A 14,266-nucleotide genomic window follows, 5' to 3' on the forward strand; every position below is an offset into this window, starting at 1 on the left:
CCACTCCCAACGTGATTGGCTGTCAAAACTTCCAAGCTGCGAATCATGACTCAGAGTTTAAGGGCCAATGGCAGAGGCCCAAATCCTGAAATGTTCTGCGATTGGATATCATGTATCGAATCAGAACACAGGGGCTCAGAATCCTTGGTCCAGACTGAAGCTCAGGCAAACACAGAGCACTGAATACACAACACCTACCAACATCACTGATGGAGGGGTGTTGGTGGGGAGGGTTGAATGGGGCCTTTCTTGGACCCAGCTTGCTCATTTCCCTCCTCAGTCCCCTTCCATCTTTGAGAAGTTCCAGATAACTTGGCATTTGTGGAATTAGAAGCACTGTGACAAGGATATATAGGTGCACTTGATGTAAGCTAGAGGTACAAATAATATGGATTGGGGCAGCGGGGGAGCTTTGAAATGCAACATTCCAAAATGTTTTGTGGAGGAGGCTAGACCGCACAGAGGTCCCTCGCTTCTTTGAGGTTTTCCATTACCCACCAATGAGTGTTGTGTTCACATCACATGCTTTCCTTTGGCAAATGGAGAATTTCCTCTGTCCCATTCATGTGCTCTGTTCAGAAACATCCCTCCTTCTTTTTCACCTCCACCAACAAATATTCCTTGGTAAAGTCATGCGCTGGGTCTCCCAGTGGCCATTTCCTTTCACAGTAGAATGACAGGCATTCTGGGAAAGGGTGTGGGCATTCAAGAAGGGACTACTCTGGTGACATTCAGAAAAGCGGACTTTGACTCCCCTTTACAGAAAGGATTACTTTTTGTCCTGTTAACCTGCAACTGATGAGGAGTTTGATTCCCCTGAACAGGCTACGTTGATGTTGGGCTCATCCCAGCTGGTGCACGAGAGATCCAAATCGAGGAGGTGGCGGAAGCAGAGAATTTCCTGGCCTTGAGAAGCGAAGATCCAGAGAAATACTTCTTGAATGGCGGCTGGACCATCCAATGGAACGGCGATTACAAGGTGGCCGGGACCACCTTCACCTACGAGAGAACTGGGAACTGGGAGAACCTCACGTCTCCAGGCCCCACGGAGGAGCCAGTGTGGATTCAGGTACTTGCAGAGGGTTCAAGTGCTGGGCTTTGAAACCTGTGAGTTCTGGGTCAAGTGTGCCACTGTTGTGGACTCACTGCTGCAGAGTTGGGCAGACTTAATTAAGATACGTGCAGCAGAAATTCAACAGGTGCAGCTTCCTAAAGCCCTGCTTTTCGGCATGAGGGAAAGCAGCACTTGTTGAGACTTCACTCTCCGACTGCAGCTGTGAGGCTGCCGAGGTCATAAACATATTTTCAGCCCTCGGTGATTCCGTGTCCTGGAATCTGCTCATCCCTGGCTTGTGTTTAAACAACCCCTCCCAGCTCAAGTTGGAGTGGAAGGTTATTTCGCGGCCAGCAAAGAGTTGATTGAAATAGACCCCAAAACTCTTGTAGATAACAGTATGGTATTTGTGCTCTCACAGAATTGGAGAGTTGAAAGGGATCCACACGGTCATCTAGTCTGACCCCCTGCAATGCAGGAATCACAGTGACCAAGATGATCAAGGGTCTAGAAACCAAGCCTTGGGAGAAACAGGGGAGGGAGTTGGGTATGTTTAGATTGAAGGAGAGGTGACGGAGAGGGGATGTGATGGCCATCTATGAATATCTGAAGGGCTGTCGCATGGAATATTGAGCAAGCTTGTTTACTGCTGCTCCACTGTGGAGGAACCAAACCAAGGGCTTCAAGTTACAAGGAAGGAGATTCCAACTCAATATTAGGCAGAACCTTCTGGTGCTGAGAGCTGTTTGACGGTGTGCCAGACTCCCTCAGAAGGTGTTGGCCTCTCCTTCATTGGAGGTTTTCAAAGAGAGGTTGGATGGCCACCTGTCAGGCATTCTTTAGCTGTGATTCCTGCATTGCCAGGGGTTGGACTAGATGACGCTTGGGTCCCTTCTAACACTACAATTCTATGATTTGTCAGACTTTAAGGTGCCACGAAGCTCTTTGGCCTTGCTTCCATGCCATTTTAAGCTACAGTCATACCACATGTTACATTCTTTCAGGTTACGTCCCGCGATGACCCGGAAGTACCGGAAAGGGTTACTTCTGGGTTTCGCCACTCGCGCATGCACAGAAGCGCAAAATGATATCACACGCATGCGCAGAAGCGGCGAGTCGCAACTCGCACATGCACAGACATGCTGCTGCGGGTTGCACTCTTTTCATGTTGCGAACAGGCCTCTGGAATGGATCCTGTTCGCAACCAGAGGTACCACTGTATAGTTCAACTGTGGTTTATTCATGAACATCCAGAGTGCACTAGAACAAACTATGGCTTGGCTCACAACATCGTGTTAGCGCCAGGAGGGAGGTAGAAGCCACGCACCCACAATTGCCGCCATGTGCACCGCCAGGGTTCAAATTAAAACCATAGTTCAGTTTCCCTGTAGTTTAAAATGGCCTGCGAACGAGGACTTTGTCGTTTCAGGAACTGGGTTTGTCTCTTTTCTGTTAACTGCTTTGAGCACGCACTACAGATTTCTGGGAAACGCAGCATGTAAATAAACTGGCTATTGCTTCATAGCCTCCATCTTCACAGCTTTGCCTGCCCCCGCCAGCCATGCTTCTTGCCGCTTCTGTTCTGCAAAGCTGCTCTGCGTAGTTCTGAGCAAAGTGCTCCTCCCGAGTTACTTTGGAAATGGCAGCATCTGGCATTCGGGAGGTTCCTGCTGATCTGTGAAGCCTTTGCTGACTTCCGTGGGTGGACCTGGCCTCTCTCTTGCCCAGCTGAAATTGAAATCTGTTGCAGCATTCCTCAGAACCCTCCAGATGTCTTGAACTGTCACTCCCATCACCCTCATCTGGTTCATTGGCCTGGTTTGCCGAGGGGGCTGGAGGAGAGGCACTACCAAGGGCCTCCGACCTTTCCAGGGGCTGCTATGAATGCGGAGACCACCATAGGGCCCCTCCTGTCAGTGGTACAGGCTCCTGCCCTCCCTGTATGGAGTGTTCATCACCATTTTTTTCTGCAGGGAAGTCTGGTGGGTGTCTTCCTGGCTGCCAGGGAAGCCTTTGCTTTGGAGCAGCCAGACTTCCCAGGAGAGCTCTTTAGGAGTTAAATGGATTTCTCAGGGCTAATTCTTTTTCTCTCCCCTCTTGCAGGGAGGTGTTTACTTTAACATTCTCTTCCCCTTCCAGCTTGACAAGGAAAGGAATTCTTTTTCCTTTTTTGACCCCTGCTTGTCTTCCTCCAGCTGCTTGTGAATTCTGAAACAAAGGAGCTGGCTTTGAGACCCACCAGGCAGGCAGGCAGGGATCTCTCCTCTTCCTAAATCACACCACCTTGTTGGGGGACATCAGAGGCATGCCAGGCTGGGGGTGGAGGGCTTTCGGTACACACCTTCTTCCCCTGTCTTTTTTGCCACTGCCCTGGCAGGTTATTCATTTTGTGTTCCAAGAATAACTTTGGTTTTTTTCTTAAGAGCTATTGTGGTTAGCGTGTTGGAACCTGGGAGACCAGGGTTCGAATCCCCACTCAGCCGTGAAGCTCCCTAGATGACCATTGGGCCAGTCAGTGCCTTCTCTCAGCCGAACCTACCTCACAGGGTTGTTGTGAGGATAAAATGGGGAGGAGAACCATGTATACCACCTTCAGTTCCTTGGAGGAAAAGTGGGAAATCAAATCAAATCAATCAATCAATCAATCAATCAATCAATCAATCAATCAAAGAAGTTCCAGCCAGATTCCTGAGCACAACAGCCCTCTCCCCTTCTGTGGTTTCCAGCAACTGGCATTCAGAAGCATTACTGCTTTCAACTGTGGAGACATTATTATTATTATTGCAGTGGTACCTCGGGTTAAGCACTTAATTTGTTCTGGAGGTCTGTTCTTAACCTGAAACTGTTCTTAACCCGAGGTACCACTTTAGCTAATGGGGCCTCCCACTGTCGCCGCGCAATTTCTGTTCTCATCTTGAAACAAAGCTCTTAACCTGAGGTACTATTTCTGGGTTAGCGGAGTCTGTAACCTGAAGTGTCTGTAACCTGAGGTAAAGGTAAAGGGACCCCTGACCATTAGGTCCAGTCGTAGCCAACTCTGGGGTTGCGGCGTTCATCTCACTTTGCTGGCCGAGGGAGCCGGCGTACAGCTTCCGGGTCATGTGGCCAGCATGACTAAGCCACTTCTGGCGAACCAGAGCAGCACACAGAAACGCTGTTTACCTTCCCGCCAGAGCGGTACCTATTTATCTACTTGCACTTTGACGTGCTTTCGAACTGCTAGGTTGGCAGGAGCAGGGACCGAGCAACGGGAACTCACCCTGTCGCGGGGATTTGAACTTCTGATCGGCAAGTCCTAGGCTCTGTGGTTTAACCCGCAGCGCCACCCATGTCCAACCTGAGATACCACTGCAGTATTGTTGTTGTTGTTGTTGTTGTTGTTGTTGTTGTTGTTATATTATTATTATTATTATTATTATTATTATTATTATTATTATTATGCTGCTACCCTTCATCTTAAGATTTCAGGGCAGTTCGCAGAAGAAAATACAAGATAAAAATAAAAGTAAATCATTAAAACAAAACAGCAAAATAATACCCCTCCCTTCCCACAGACACATTTAAAAGGCTGTAGAATATTAATAAGCCAAAGGACTGGTTGGAGAGGAATATTCTACCAGAAAACCATGTTCCCATTCCCCCTACCACCCATCTCTCAGTTGGGAGTGTTTTTTAAACCTTGATGGAATTAGCTCTGAAGCAAACGAAGCTCAATCCCCCCCCCCCTCTCTCTCTCTCACACACACACACACACACTCTTTCCCCGGAATTTCTTGGCTGGTCCTCAGAAAACTCAGTGCCAACCCCTTGTTCAATATGGCTGAACCTGCCCATTTCATTTTCTCTGTTTCTAATTTTTCCAGCCTTCCTCCGATTTCTGCATACGTTTGCAAATTTCACTTTTCAGAAAAGAGAAAGCTTGCAGAGAGGCTTACAGATATCAAGAAGGCAAGCTGGCGCTTATCCACCCTTACCCTTTGGCCCCTCTTATTCAAGGCACATGTCCACGCTTTAAATCTCTCTGTCTGAACTGTCCCCCGAAACCTGCTCTTTAAAGCTGAATCGCAGCAAATGTCAATTCAGGTTTACCGTGGGTTGACACTTGCTCCAATTGTGTTTTCAAGAAGGAAAAGGGGGGGCACTTGGACACGGAGTTTTCCACACCTGGAAAGTGTGGAGGAAAGGTAAGTGTGGATAAGCCCACTCCTTGCACTCGGACTTATTGACATAAAAGGTACGACGACACAAAAGGAAAAAGACTGGGAGGGAGGAGGAAGAAAGCAAGTTCAGGCAGTGGTACCAAGTTACAAAGTTCTCATGCCAGCCAGCTGGAAGGGAAAGAGTTCAAAGAGGGAGGTTAGATGAATGTTAATGCCTTTGTTTATTCAGGGAAAAAACAACTTTGGAGGGAGTCTCAAGCTGCTTTCTCCGACTTTTTAAAGATTATTAGTTTCTATGTTCATGCTAATGCCTTGGAATGACTTATAGCACATAATCTCTTGGAACATTCCCTGGGATTTGTAACGGAATTGAAAAACCTTTTTGAAAAATGTTATTTAAAAAAATATACCCTGCGAAGTCTCTTGGACTGATGCCCAAGTCCATTCCAAGAGCAGCAAAGTTTTGGCAACAACGGCAGCTTCGAGGGTGGGCTAATTCACACTCACCTTTCCTCCAATCTTTCCAGGCCATAGTCCTTGCTTTAAAACTCCTTTTTCTCTTTGGCTCTGGAGCCTTCCCTGTGAAAACCTGCTCTTTAAAGCTCAATGGGACAATCCCCAGAAAATGCAAATCGACGCCTTTCCCAATTGAGCACCGAAGTGCAGGTTATGGCAGGAGAAGCTCAGGGGCAACAAAACCCCACACTCCACACTTGGACATGAAGCTTTTAAGCACAGATCTGTGCCTGGAAAGAGCGGGAGGTGAGTGTGGATAAGCCCTTAATTAAGTTGGCAAGCCTTTGCCAGAGCTGTGTGCCCCACGGACTGATACTTGAACCCTCCTGCAGGTAGTCTGCCTTGGGGCATTCACGTAGCACTACAACACACTGAAATCAGCTTGGAAATAAAATCTGAGAAGCTGTTTTACATCTCAAGGCTCTTAACCCCCTGCAGCTCGTCTTGTAAGGATGCTGAGAAATGATTTGGGCCTCTTATCTCAGACTTGCTGTTCGCAGGGGTGATGTGAGCCAAACAGCCTTGAAACTGGTTTAGGCTTGCTGTGTAGACGCTCAATGGCGGGTGTGCCTTTGCAGATAAGCCTGCAAATAAAGTTTGATGATAAGCTGAGACTGATATCTGGGGGTGGAGCTGAAATCACACACACACACACAGAGAGAGAGAGAGAGAGAGAGAGAGAGAGCGCTATTTAAATGGTCAGGTTGAAGAAAGTGAGGAAACGAAGGGAAACTGCCTTAAATATGTCACTCTAGTGCAACAAAGCCACCTTAAAAAAACCAAAACAACAGACTTTGCAATTAGGTAAGTGACAGGGGCACGTACTGGAACATGTGGCATGAGTGAATGATTGAACATGAAACTTTGCAGGCACCCTGCAAGCAGATCAGGGTGAATCCTCATTGTTGTATAACTGCCCCATAAACAAATTAGAATGAATGCTCTGCAAAGATGGGACATAGTCTAACCCAGTGGTTCCCAATTTGTTTCGGGCCACCGCCCTCTTAGTTCCATAAACTCACACCCAGTTTCTCTCCTCTGTAAAAAGCACTATTCAGAGTAGCAGTTTGCCCAGCACACTAAGCAAGATAGCACAATAAAATTCAAAACTATAACAATTAATTGCCTTCCCCCCCAAAAAAAATCCAAATAAAACTATTTGGTTTAATTCATTCAACAGAATTGACAAACTTGATCCAGTGATACCAGCTTTGCAAAGTCTGGCAGTCATTTATACCTCCAGCACCTGCTTGCCGCGCCCCCTTGCCTCTTAGGTAATTCATTGCCCCCCAGGGCCTGCTGCTGCCCACTTTGGGTAAAGGTAAAGGGACCCCTTACCATTAGGTCCAGTCGCCGACTCCGGGGTTGCAGCGCTCATCTCGCTTTATTGGCCGAGGAAGCTGGCCAGCATGACTAAGCTGCTTCTGGCGAACCAGAGCAGCGCACAGAAATGCCGTTTACCTTCCCGCCAGAGCAGTACCTATTTATCTACTTGCACTTTGACGTGCTTTCGAACTGCTAAGTTGGCAGGAGCAGGGACTGAGTAACGGGAGCTCACCCCATTGCGGGGATACGAACCACCGACCTTCTAATCGGCAAACCCTAGGCTCTGTGGTTTAACCCACAGTGCCACCCGCGTCCCTCCCACTTTGGGTACCACTGGTCTAAACACTGCATGAGTTTTGTACAATCGGATCATGTGGAAAGCTGAAGAGGAGCCCACAGATCCATCCTGCTTTCCTTAGCTCTGAGGAGGGGCCCTTCCCCTATTGTAACATCCTTGTGATCCTCTGAAAACCAAACACTGGTCACTTCCTAAACTTTCAGTAAGTTTGCAGTTGCCAGTCCTCGGCTGCAGGCATCTCAAGGTCTTTTCCTGCTGGCCCTCTTTCTCTTGGCAGGACATCATCACACTGTCTCGGTACTTGGACCACATTTCGTTAAACGCTTTTTATACCATCTGGCTGGATGCTACCTAAGAACATTTTCTTCCTTGCCTCTCAGCTCTTATTCCAGGAGAAGAACCCAGGAGTCCGCTATCAATACACCATTCAAAGGGAATCTGAGAACGAGAACGAGATCACGCCGGCCGAATTCTTTTGGCAATACGGACCCTGGACAAAATGCACAGCCACCTGTGGCACAGGTAAGGATGCCTGCCTCTTTCTTTGCCTTTGTCTCGCTGTTCAACGTTTGGTGAGGAGTGGCGGGGGGTGGTCACATTCTGGCCTAGGAGCCAGAGCAAGAAACTTCGTGCGTTGGGGGAAATCCAGAAAAGCAGGTGAACCTTCCCCGAGCCCTGCAGTCAGCACCAGAGTCTCTTCTCTTCTGACCGCATCTGAGGGAGATGCAGAGAGAGAGAGAGAGAGAGAGAGAGAGAGAGAGAGAGAGAGAAGGCCTTTTCAGTGGTGGCTCCCCAACAGGGGCATGCTGTCCCCAGGAAAAGATGCCAGGCATCATAATTGTCAGCCTTTTGCTACCAGGCTAAGACATTCCTGTTTTTCCAAGGCTTCTGGTTGTTAATTTCAGATCATAACTTTGTAAGATTCTCTTCTATTTTGTGGAGCTCTTGTTTTAGTGGTGTGCAGGATTTGTCTCTCTCAAAGTATTGCTGATTGAGCACTTTAGGAAATATTTTTCTGCTATATTTTGTAATAATAATAATTAATTTAACTGATTTTAGCTGTTTTTGTATTTTATTATGCTTTAAGTGATTTCGAGGCATTTTTTGAATAGAGCGCTGAACAAATGAAATGAATGAATGAATGGTGGCAGAAGGACTCAGGATACTGCTCTGTAGCCTTCTTATAACAGTGGTGAATTAGGAGCCCAGGATCAGGCCTTTCGTGTGGGGCAGGAAAGGCCAGTGGGCGTATCCTCTCCCCAACCCCCAACAGTCCACCTTGTAGTAAGAAGGATATGGTAATAATAATTAGTTAATGAAGTAGCCAGAAAATTTTGCTATCCCTTAATGGTGCCCATGGGACGCGGGTGGTGCTGTGGTCTAAACCACAGAGCCTAGGGCTTGCCGATCAGAAGGTCAGCGGTTCGAATCCCCACGCCAGGGTGAGCTCCCGTTGCTTGGTCCCTGCTCCTGCCAACCTAGCAGTTCGAAAGCACATCAAAGTGCAAGTAGATAAATAGGTACCACTCTGGTGGAAGGTAAACAGCGTTTCTGTGTGCTGCTCTGGTTCGCCAGAAGCAGCTTAGTCATGCTGGCCACATTACTTGGCCTGGACTGGCTCCCTCAGCCAGTAAAGTGAGATGAGTGCCGCAACCCCAGAGTCATCCGCGACTGGACCTAATGGTCAAGGGTCCCTTTACCTTTAATGGTGTCCATAATCCCCTGCTTAGAGGCATGCAGTGCTGGCTTGAGGATGCAGCTTGTCTAGACTGCTGGGGTAGGAAATACCAAATGCATTTCATGTTTGGCCACTTCAATTAGAGCCCTGAATTGGGGGATGCAGCATCCTGCCTTGAGGTGCTGGCTAACTGAGAGCAAGATGGAAGGGCAGGCAGGCAAGAGAATTTATTCCGCCGGCAAGGAAAGGCGTTTGCAAAGGCCACTGCCACCCACTCTAGCCTGTGGATAAGGAAACCGCTGTTGTGGAGTGCATAAATTCTCAATGCAAATGTATCAAAGCGATCAGACCGGCAACACTGCTGGATGTGTTTAGACCCTGCCTGTGCCCCTTTGTCCAGGATGCTTGACTCTCTGCAAATGTGTGTGCCAATACATGCACAGTGGTGCATAAGGACATGGGTTTCTGTTTGCGCAGCTGCATGTGCTCCTTTCTCTTGCCGCCAGCTGGTCAAGGCCTCTTTGGAAACAGACAACTTGAAAAACAGAAAAGCAGAAGGCTTTGCCTTGTCCTTTGATGTCCGCCTCTTGTTGACTGGGGTAACTGGGAAAGAGTCCTCCTCTACAGCTGAGTTTTATTAAAGCATGAGATGAGGGGACCAAGTGTACAGGCCAGTTAAGGATGCTTCTTCACTCTCTCCTTAGGGTGCTTCCAAATGACCACCATTTTGGGGCAGGATTCAGTCGTGGCTAATTCAGGCTGTGCAATTACAGTTGGTTTGGGAGGTCTTGTGCAACACACCCAATTCCCCCAAAGATCAGACCTTTTGCAATAAGGAAAAGGAAGGGATTTTTAATTTATTTATTTCATAATATTTGTACACTGCTTGATTGTAAAGCTACAACAAACCTCAAAGTGGTTTACTATCACTAAGAAAAATTTACGACAACAATTTAAAGCTTTTAAAAAGTTAAAATAACAATAGATTTAAAAAAGATTAAAGTTTGCATTGGTTTTCTCAATATGTGGACGGGATTGTTATAGGAGGGCTCGGCAGCCATTTCATAACTATTCCAGTTTGATTAATCCAGACATGAGGGGTTTAGGGTCAGAATGAGGTTCTTCTGAAGCAAATGCATATATCCCTTTTTCCCAGTGTTGTTCGGAAGGCAGCATTTTCCAGGCAAACTTTCACAATGGCACTTGGCTCTCCCTTACATACATCAAAGTGTTGGTGCTGACCTTTAAAGCCCTAAATGGCCTCGGTCTTGTATACCTGAAGGAGCGTCTCCAGCCCCATCGTGGAGATCCAGTGCCGAGGGCCTTCTGGCAGTTCCCTCATTGCGAGAAGTGAGGTTACAGGGAACCAGACAGAGGGCCTTCTCGGTAGTGGCACCTGCCCTGTGGAACGCCTTCCCTTCAGATGTGAAGGAAATAAGCATCTATCCTATCTTCAAAAGACATCTGAAGGCAGCCCTGTTCAGGGAAGTTTTTAATAATTAATGCTGTATTGTTTTTAACACTTGATTGGGAGCCGCCCAGAGTGGCTAGGGAAACTCAGCCAGATGGGCGGGGTATAAATAATAAATTATTATTATTATTATATAAGAACAAAAGAACAGCTTGGATCAGCATCCCATCTAGTCCAGCATCCTGTTCTCACAGTGGCCAACCAGATGCCTGTGGGAAACCCGCAAGCAGGATTCGAGCACAAGAGCCCTCTCCCCTCTTGTGGTTTCCAGCAATTGGTATTCAGAAGCACTGCTGCCCCCAGCTGTGGAGGCAGAGCAAATCCATGATGGCTAGTAGCCATCGATAGCCCTCCTCCATAAATTACAAACCTGCCACACATGGTGTGCCTGCTTCTACAAGTCCTAGAAGTGGCAAAACATCAGCTCCGTGGTTTGAAGGGACGCACTGCAGTGAAGGCAGGGCCGGATCCTTCCAACTCAGTGCTCATTACTGCACGTTTGACTCCTACAGGCAAAACAGTTCTTGGAGAGGCATTCTCCCCATCCCTCACCCTGCTACCCCACCTTCAGTCTGTTGCTGAGAAATTCTGTGTGATGGATCACAGCTGCCTGGAAGGCCCTGTGCAGATGGGTTTCACAGCTCCACAAAAGCCCAGAAACCTGAGCTTCAGAGGCAGCAAATTGGATGTCTTCAGAGGGGGCAGATTATGTCACCTGGGAGGAAACAGATTCTCTTCTTTCAGCTCTCCCAGCTCACTGGGGCCTGACGCACAGCTACACTTGCCAAAGTTCTTTCTTTCTTCTTTCTTTTCTTTTCGTTCTTTCTTTCTTTCTTGGCATCTCTGTCCCTTTTACTGAAACCAGATTGTCTTCCAGGACATCTCTGCAGTGTCGTCGCTCCAGATTTTCTGACAGATGCTGTCACACCACCTTGACAAGGCCCAGAGCAGCACTTGGGGCAGTGGTTTGTGTGTGTGTGTGTGTGTGTGTGTGTGTGTGTGTGTGTGTGTGTGTTCCTTGTGATGTATTTGTATTTGGCTGCATAAACACCATACATTGAAAGCACATGGTTTGCCCCAAAGAATCCTGGGGACGGCAGTTTACCCCTCACAGAGCTACAAACAGGGGAAGGGACACCGCTCAGTGGCAGAAGGACCCAGGCTCAATCTCTGACATCTCCAGATAGGGCTGGGAGAGGTTAGTGCCTGAAACTCTGGGAAACAGCTGCTAGTTGGTGCAGAAGTGAATGAGATGGTAAGAGCTGTTTGACAGTGGAACGGACTTCCTCAGAAAGTGGTGGACTCTCATACAGACGGCTAGATTCCTGAATTGCATGGGGTTGGACTAGACCAGAGGTTGTCAACCTGGTCCCTACTGCCCACTAGTGGGTGTTTCAGGATTCTGGGTGGGTGGTAGGGGGTTCTGCAGCACAAGCTGAATCCTTCTTCCATCGAGCGCTGGTGGGCAGTAAGGAAATTTTACCATCAAGAAAGATGCATTAGTGGGTGGGAGGTATAAAAAGGTTGACTACCTCTGGACTAGATGATGCTTAGAAGTCCCTTCCAACTCTACAATTCTGTTATCAGTATAAGGCAGCTTCCTGAGCTCCTGTGCTCCTAGGGCTACAGTTCCCAGCACCCTTAACAAACAGCTCTGGTTATCTCCCACTTGGACTACTGCAATGCGCTCTACCTGGGGCCACCTTTGAAGGTGACCCGGAAACTACAACTAATCCAGAACGTGGCAGCCAGACTGGTGACTGGGAGCGGCCGCCGAGACCATATAACACCGGTCTTGAAAGACCTACATTGGCTCCCAGTATGTTTCCGAGCACAATTCAAAGTGTTGGTGCTCACCTTTAAAGCCCTAAACGGCCTCGGTCCAGTATACCTGAAGGAGCGTCTCCACCTCCATCGTTCTGCCTGGACACTGAGGTCCAGCACCGAGGGCCTTCTGGCGGTTCCCTCACTGCAAGAAGCCAAGTTACAGGGAACCAGGCAGAGGGCCTTCTCGGTAGTGGCGCCCTCTCTGTGGAACGCCCTCCTACCAGATGTCAAAGAGAACAACAACTACCAGACTTTTAGAAGACATTTGAAGGCAGCTCTGTTTAGGGAAGCTTATAGTGTTTGATGTATTGCAGTATTTTAATGTTTTTTTTTGGAAGCCGCCCAGATTGGCTGGGGAAGCCCAGCCAGATGGGCGAGGTATAAATAAATTATTATTATTATTATTATTATTATTATTATTATTATTATGGCTGTATTTGGGATTGTGAAAGTGGATTTTCCTCTAGGCTTGATTGGCAGGGTGAATTTCCCTGAATCTGATTGGCTGTTGATTTGTCTGCTGCCAGCAGACTTCAATCAGGTGTCCCATCCGGGGTCTCCCCCACACACCCAAAGCCTCTGGTGTGCTTGCTGTGCTGCAAACATTGACGCCAGCCACTCATATCGTTTGTGGCCTGTTGGCCTTATGAATTGTTATCGCCAGACTGTGAAAGGGAACCTTTAAGCAGGTTCTGGGTCTGGGAAAGGAGAAGGGACAGATAGGCAATCAGGGAGCAGAAGAAGGGTGACATAATCGTGGACTGAGGGAGGCAGGGAGCTCTCGGGTGATTTCTTCATTTGGTGGGTTGGGAGAGGAAGTCTGCCAACCAAGCGCCTTCTGGGTTTCCTGCCAGAAACTGAGGCTGCCAGAAGCACATCAGATCCTGGCTTGTGACCGGCCCCTGTGGGGACTGTCCAGCCTGCATGCCAGGAGCAGCTCCAGCATCCAGCCCCACTGAGCTACGCCAACCCCTGGCCCATGTGCCTCCTCCTTGCTCCCAGGAAAGTGTCTGTGTGCTTCAGCCAGCTGGGAAAGGATGAGGGGGAGAGAGAGAGAGAGGTGGAACAGGGGAGAGAGAGACTTTTGCAAGGTCAGACTCTGGAGCAAAGGGTCAGCTGGCAATAAGGAGGAGAAAGGACAAGGCAAGGGATGTTCTGTGTCTCGTAGAAAAGGAGCCCACAACAGGAGCAAGAGGCAGATTGTTGCAAGTGACAGGGTGGGGGGACTGCACAAAAGGACATACGAAGTGCTTATTGGATCAGGCCAGTGGCCCATCTAGTCCAGCGTCCTTTGGCCAACCAGTTGCTTGTGGGAAGCCCACAAGTAGGATTTTACAACAACAACAACAACAACAATATAGTATTTATACCCCACCCATCTGGCTGGGCTTCCCCAGCCACTCTGGGTGCCTACCAACAAAATATTAAAATACCATAATGCATCAAACATTAAAAGCTTCCCTAAAGAGGGCTGCCTTCAGATGTCTTCTGAAAGTCTGGTAGTTGTTGTTCTCTTTGACATCTAGTGGGAGGGCGTTCCACAAGGCGGGTGCCACTACTGAGAAGGCCCTCTGCCTGGTTCCCTGTAACTTGGCTTCTCTCAGTGAGGGAACCACCAGAAGGCCCTCGGCACTGGACCTCAGTGTCCGGGCAGAACGATGGGGGTGGAGATGCTCCTTCAGGTATAGTCCTCTCTTGTGGCTTCCAGCAACTGGTATTCAGAAGCATTGCTGCCTCTGACTGTGGGAGGCAGAGCAAAGCCATCATGGCTAGCAGTCATTGATAGCCCTCTCCTCCTCCATGAATTTGTCTAACCTAAGGTTACCAGATTTTTTTTCATTGAATCCAGGGACGCTTTTCAACTTCAATGGATTTTGTATGGGGACTGATTTGTAAATCCAGGGACTGTCCCCGGGAAACAGGGACGTCTAGTAAC

The 14,266-nt window shown here is 48.3% G+C and overlaps 1 protein-coding gene across 1 annotated transcript in view; it reads left to right on the forward strand.

Annotated features, from left to right (window-relative positions):
- Window positions 1–14,266, forward strand: part of ADAMTS7 (ADAM metallopeptidase with thrombospondin type 1 motif 7) — a 66,412-nt gene that overhangs the window by 22,979 nt on the left and 29,167 nt on the right. Inside the window, exons 15-16 of the mRNA XM_053365200.1 lie at window positions 825–1,069; window positions 7,735–7,876. Coding sequence (XP_053221175.1) covers window positions 825–1,069; window positions 7,735–7,876 — 387 coding nt within the window. The remainder of the gene's footprint in view (window positions 1–824; window positions 1,070–7,734; window positions 7,877–14,266) is intronic.

The sequence above is a fragment of the Podarcis raffonei genome, chromosome 14, assembly GCF_027172205.1.
Source record: "Podarcis raffonei isolate rPodRaf1 chromosome 14, rPodRaf1.pri, whole genome shotgun sequence".
NCBI classification, from domain to species: Eukaryota; Metazoa; Chordata; class Lepidosauria; order Squamata; family Lacertidae; genus Podarcis; species Podarcis raffonei.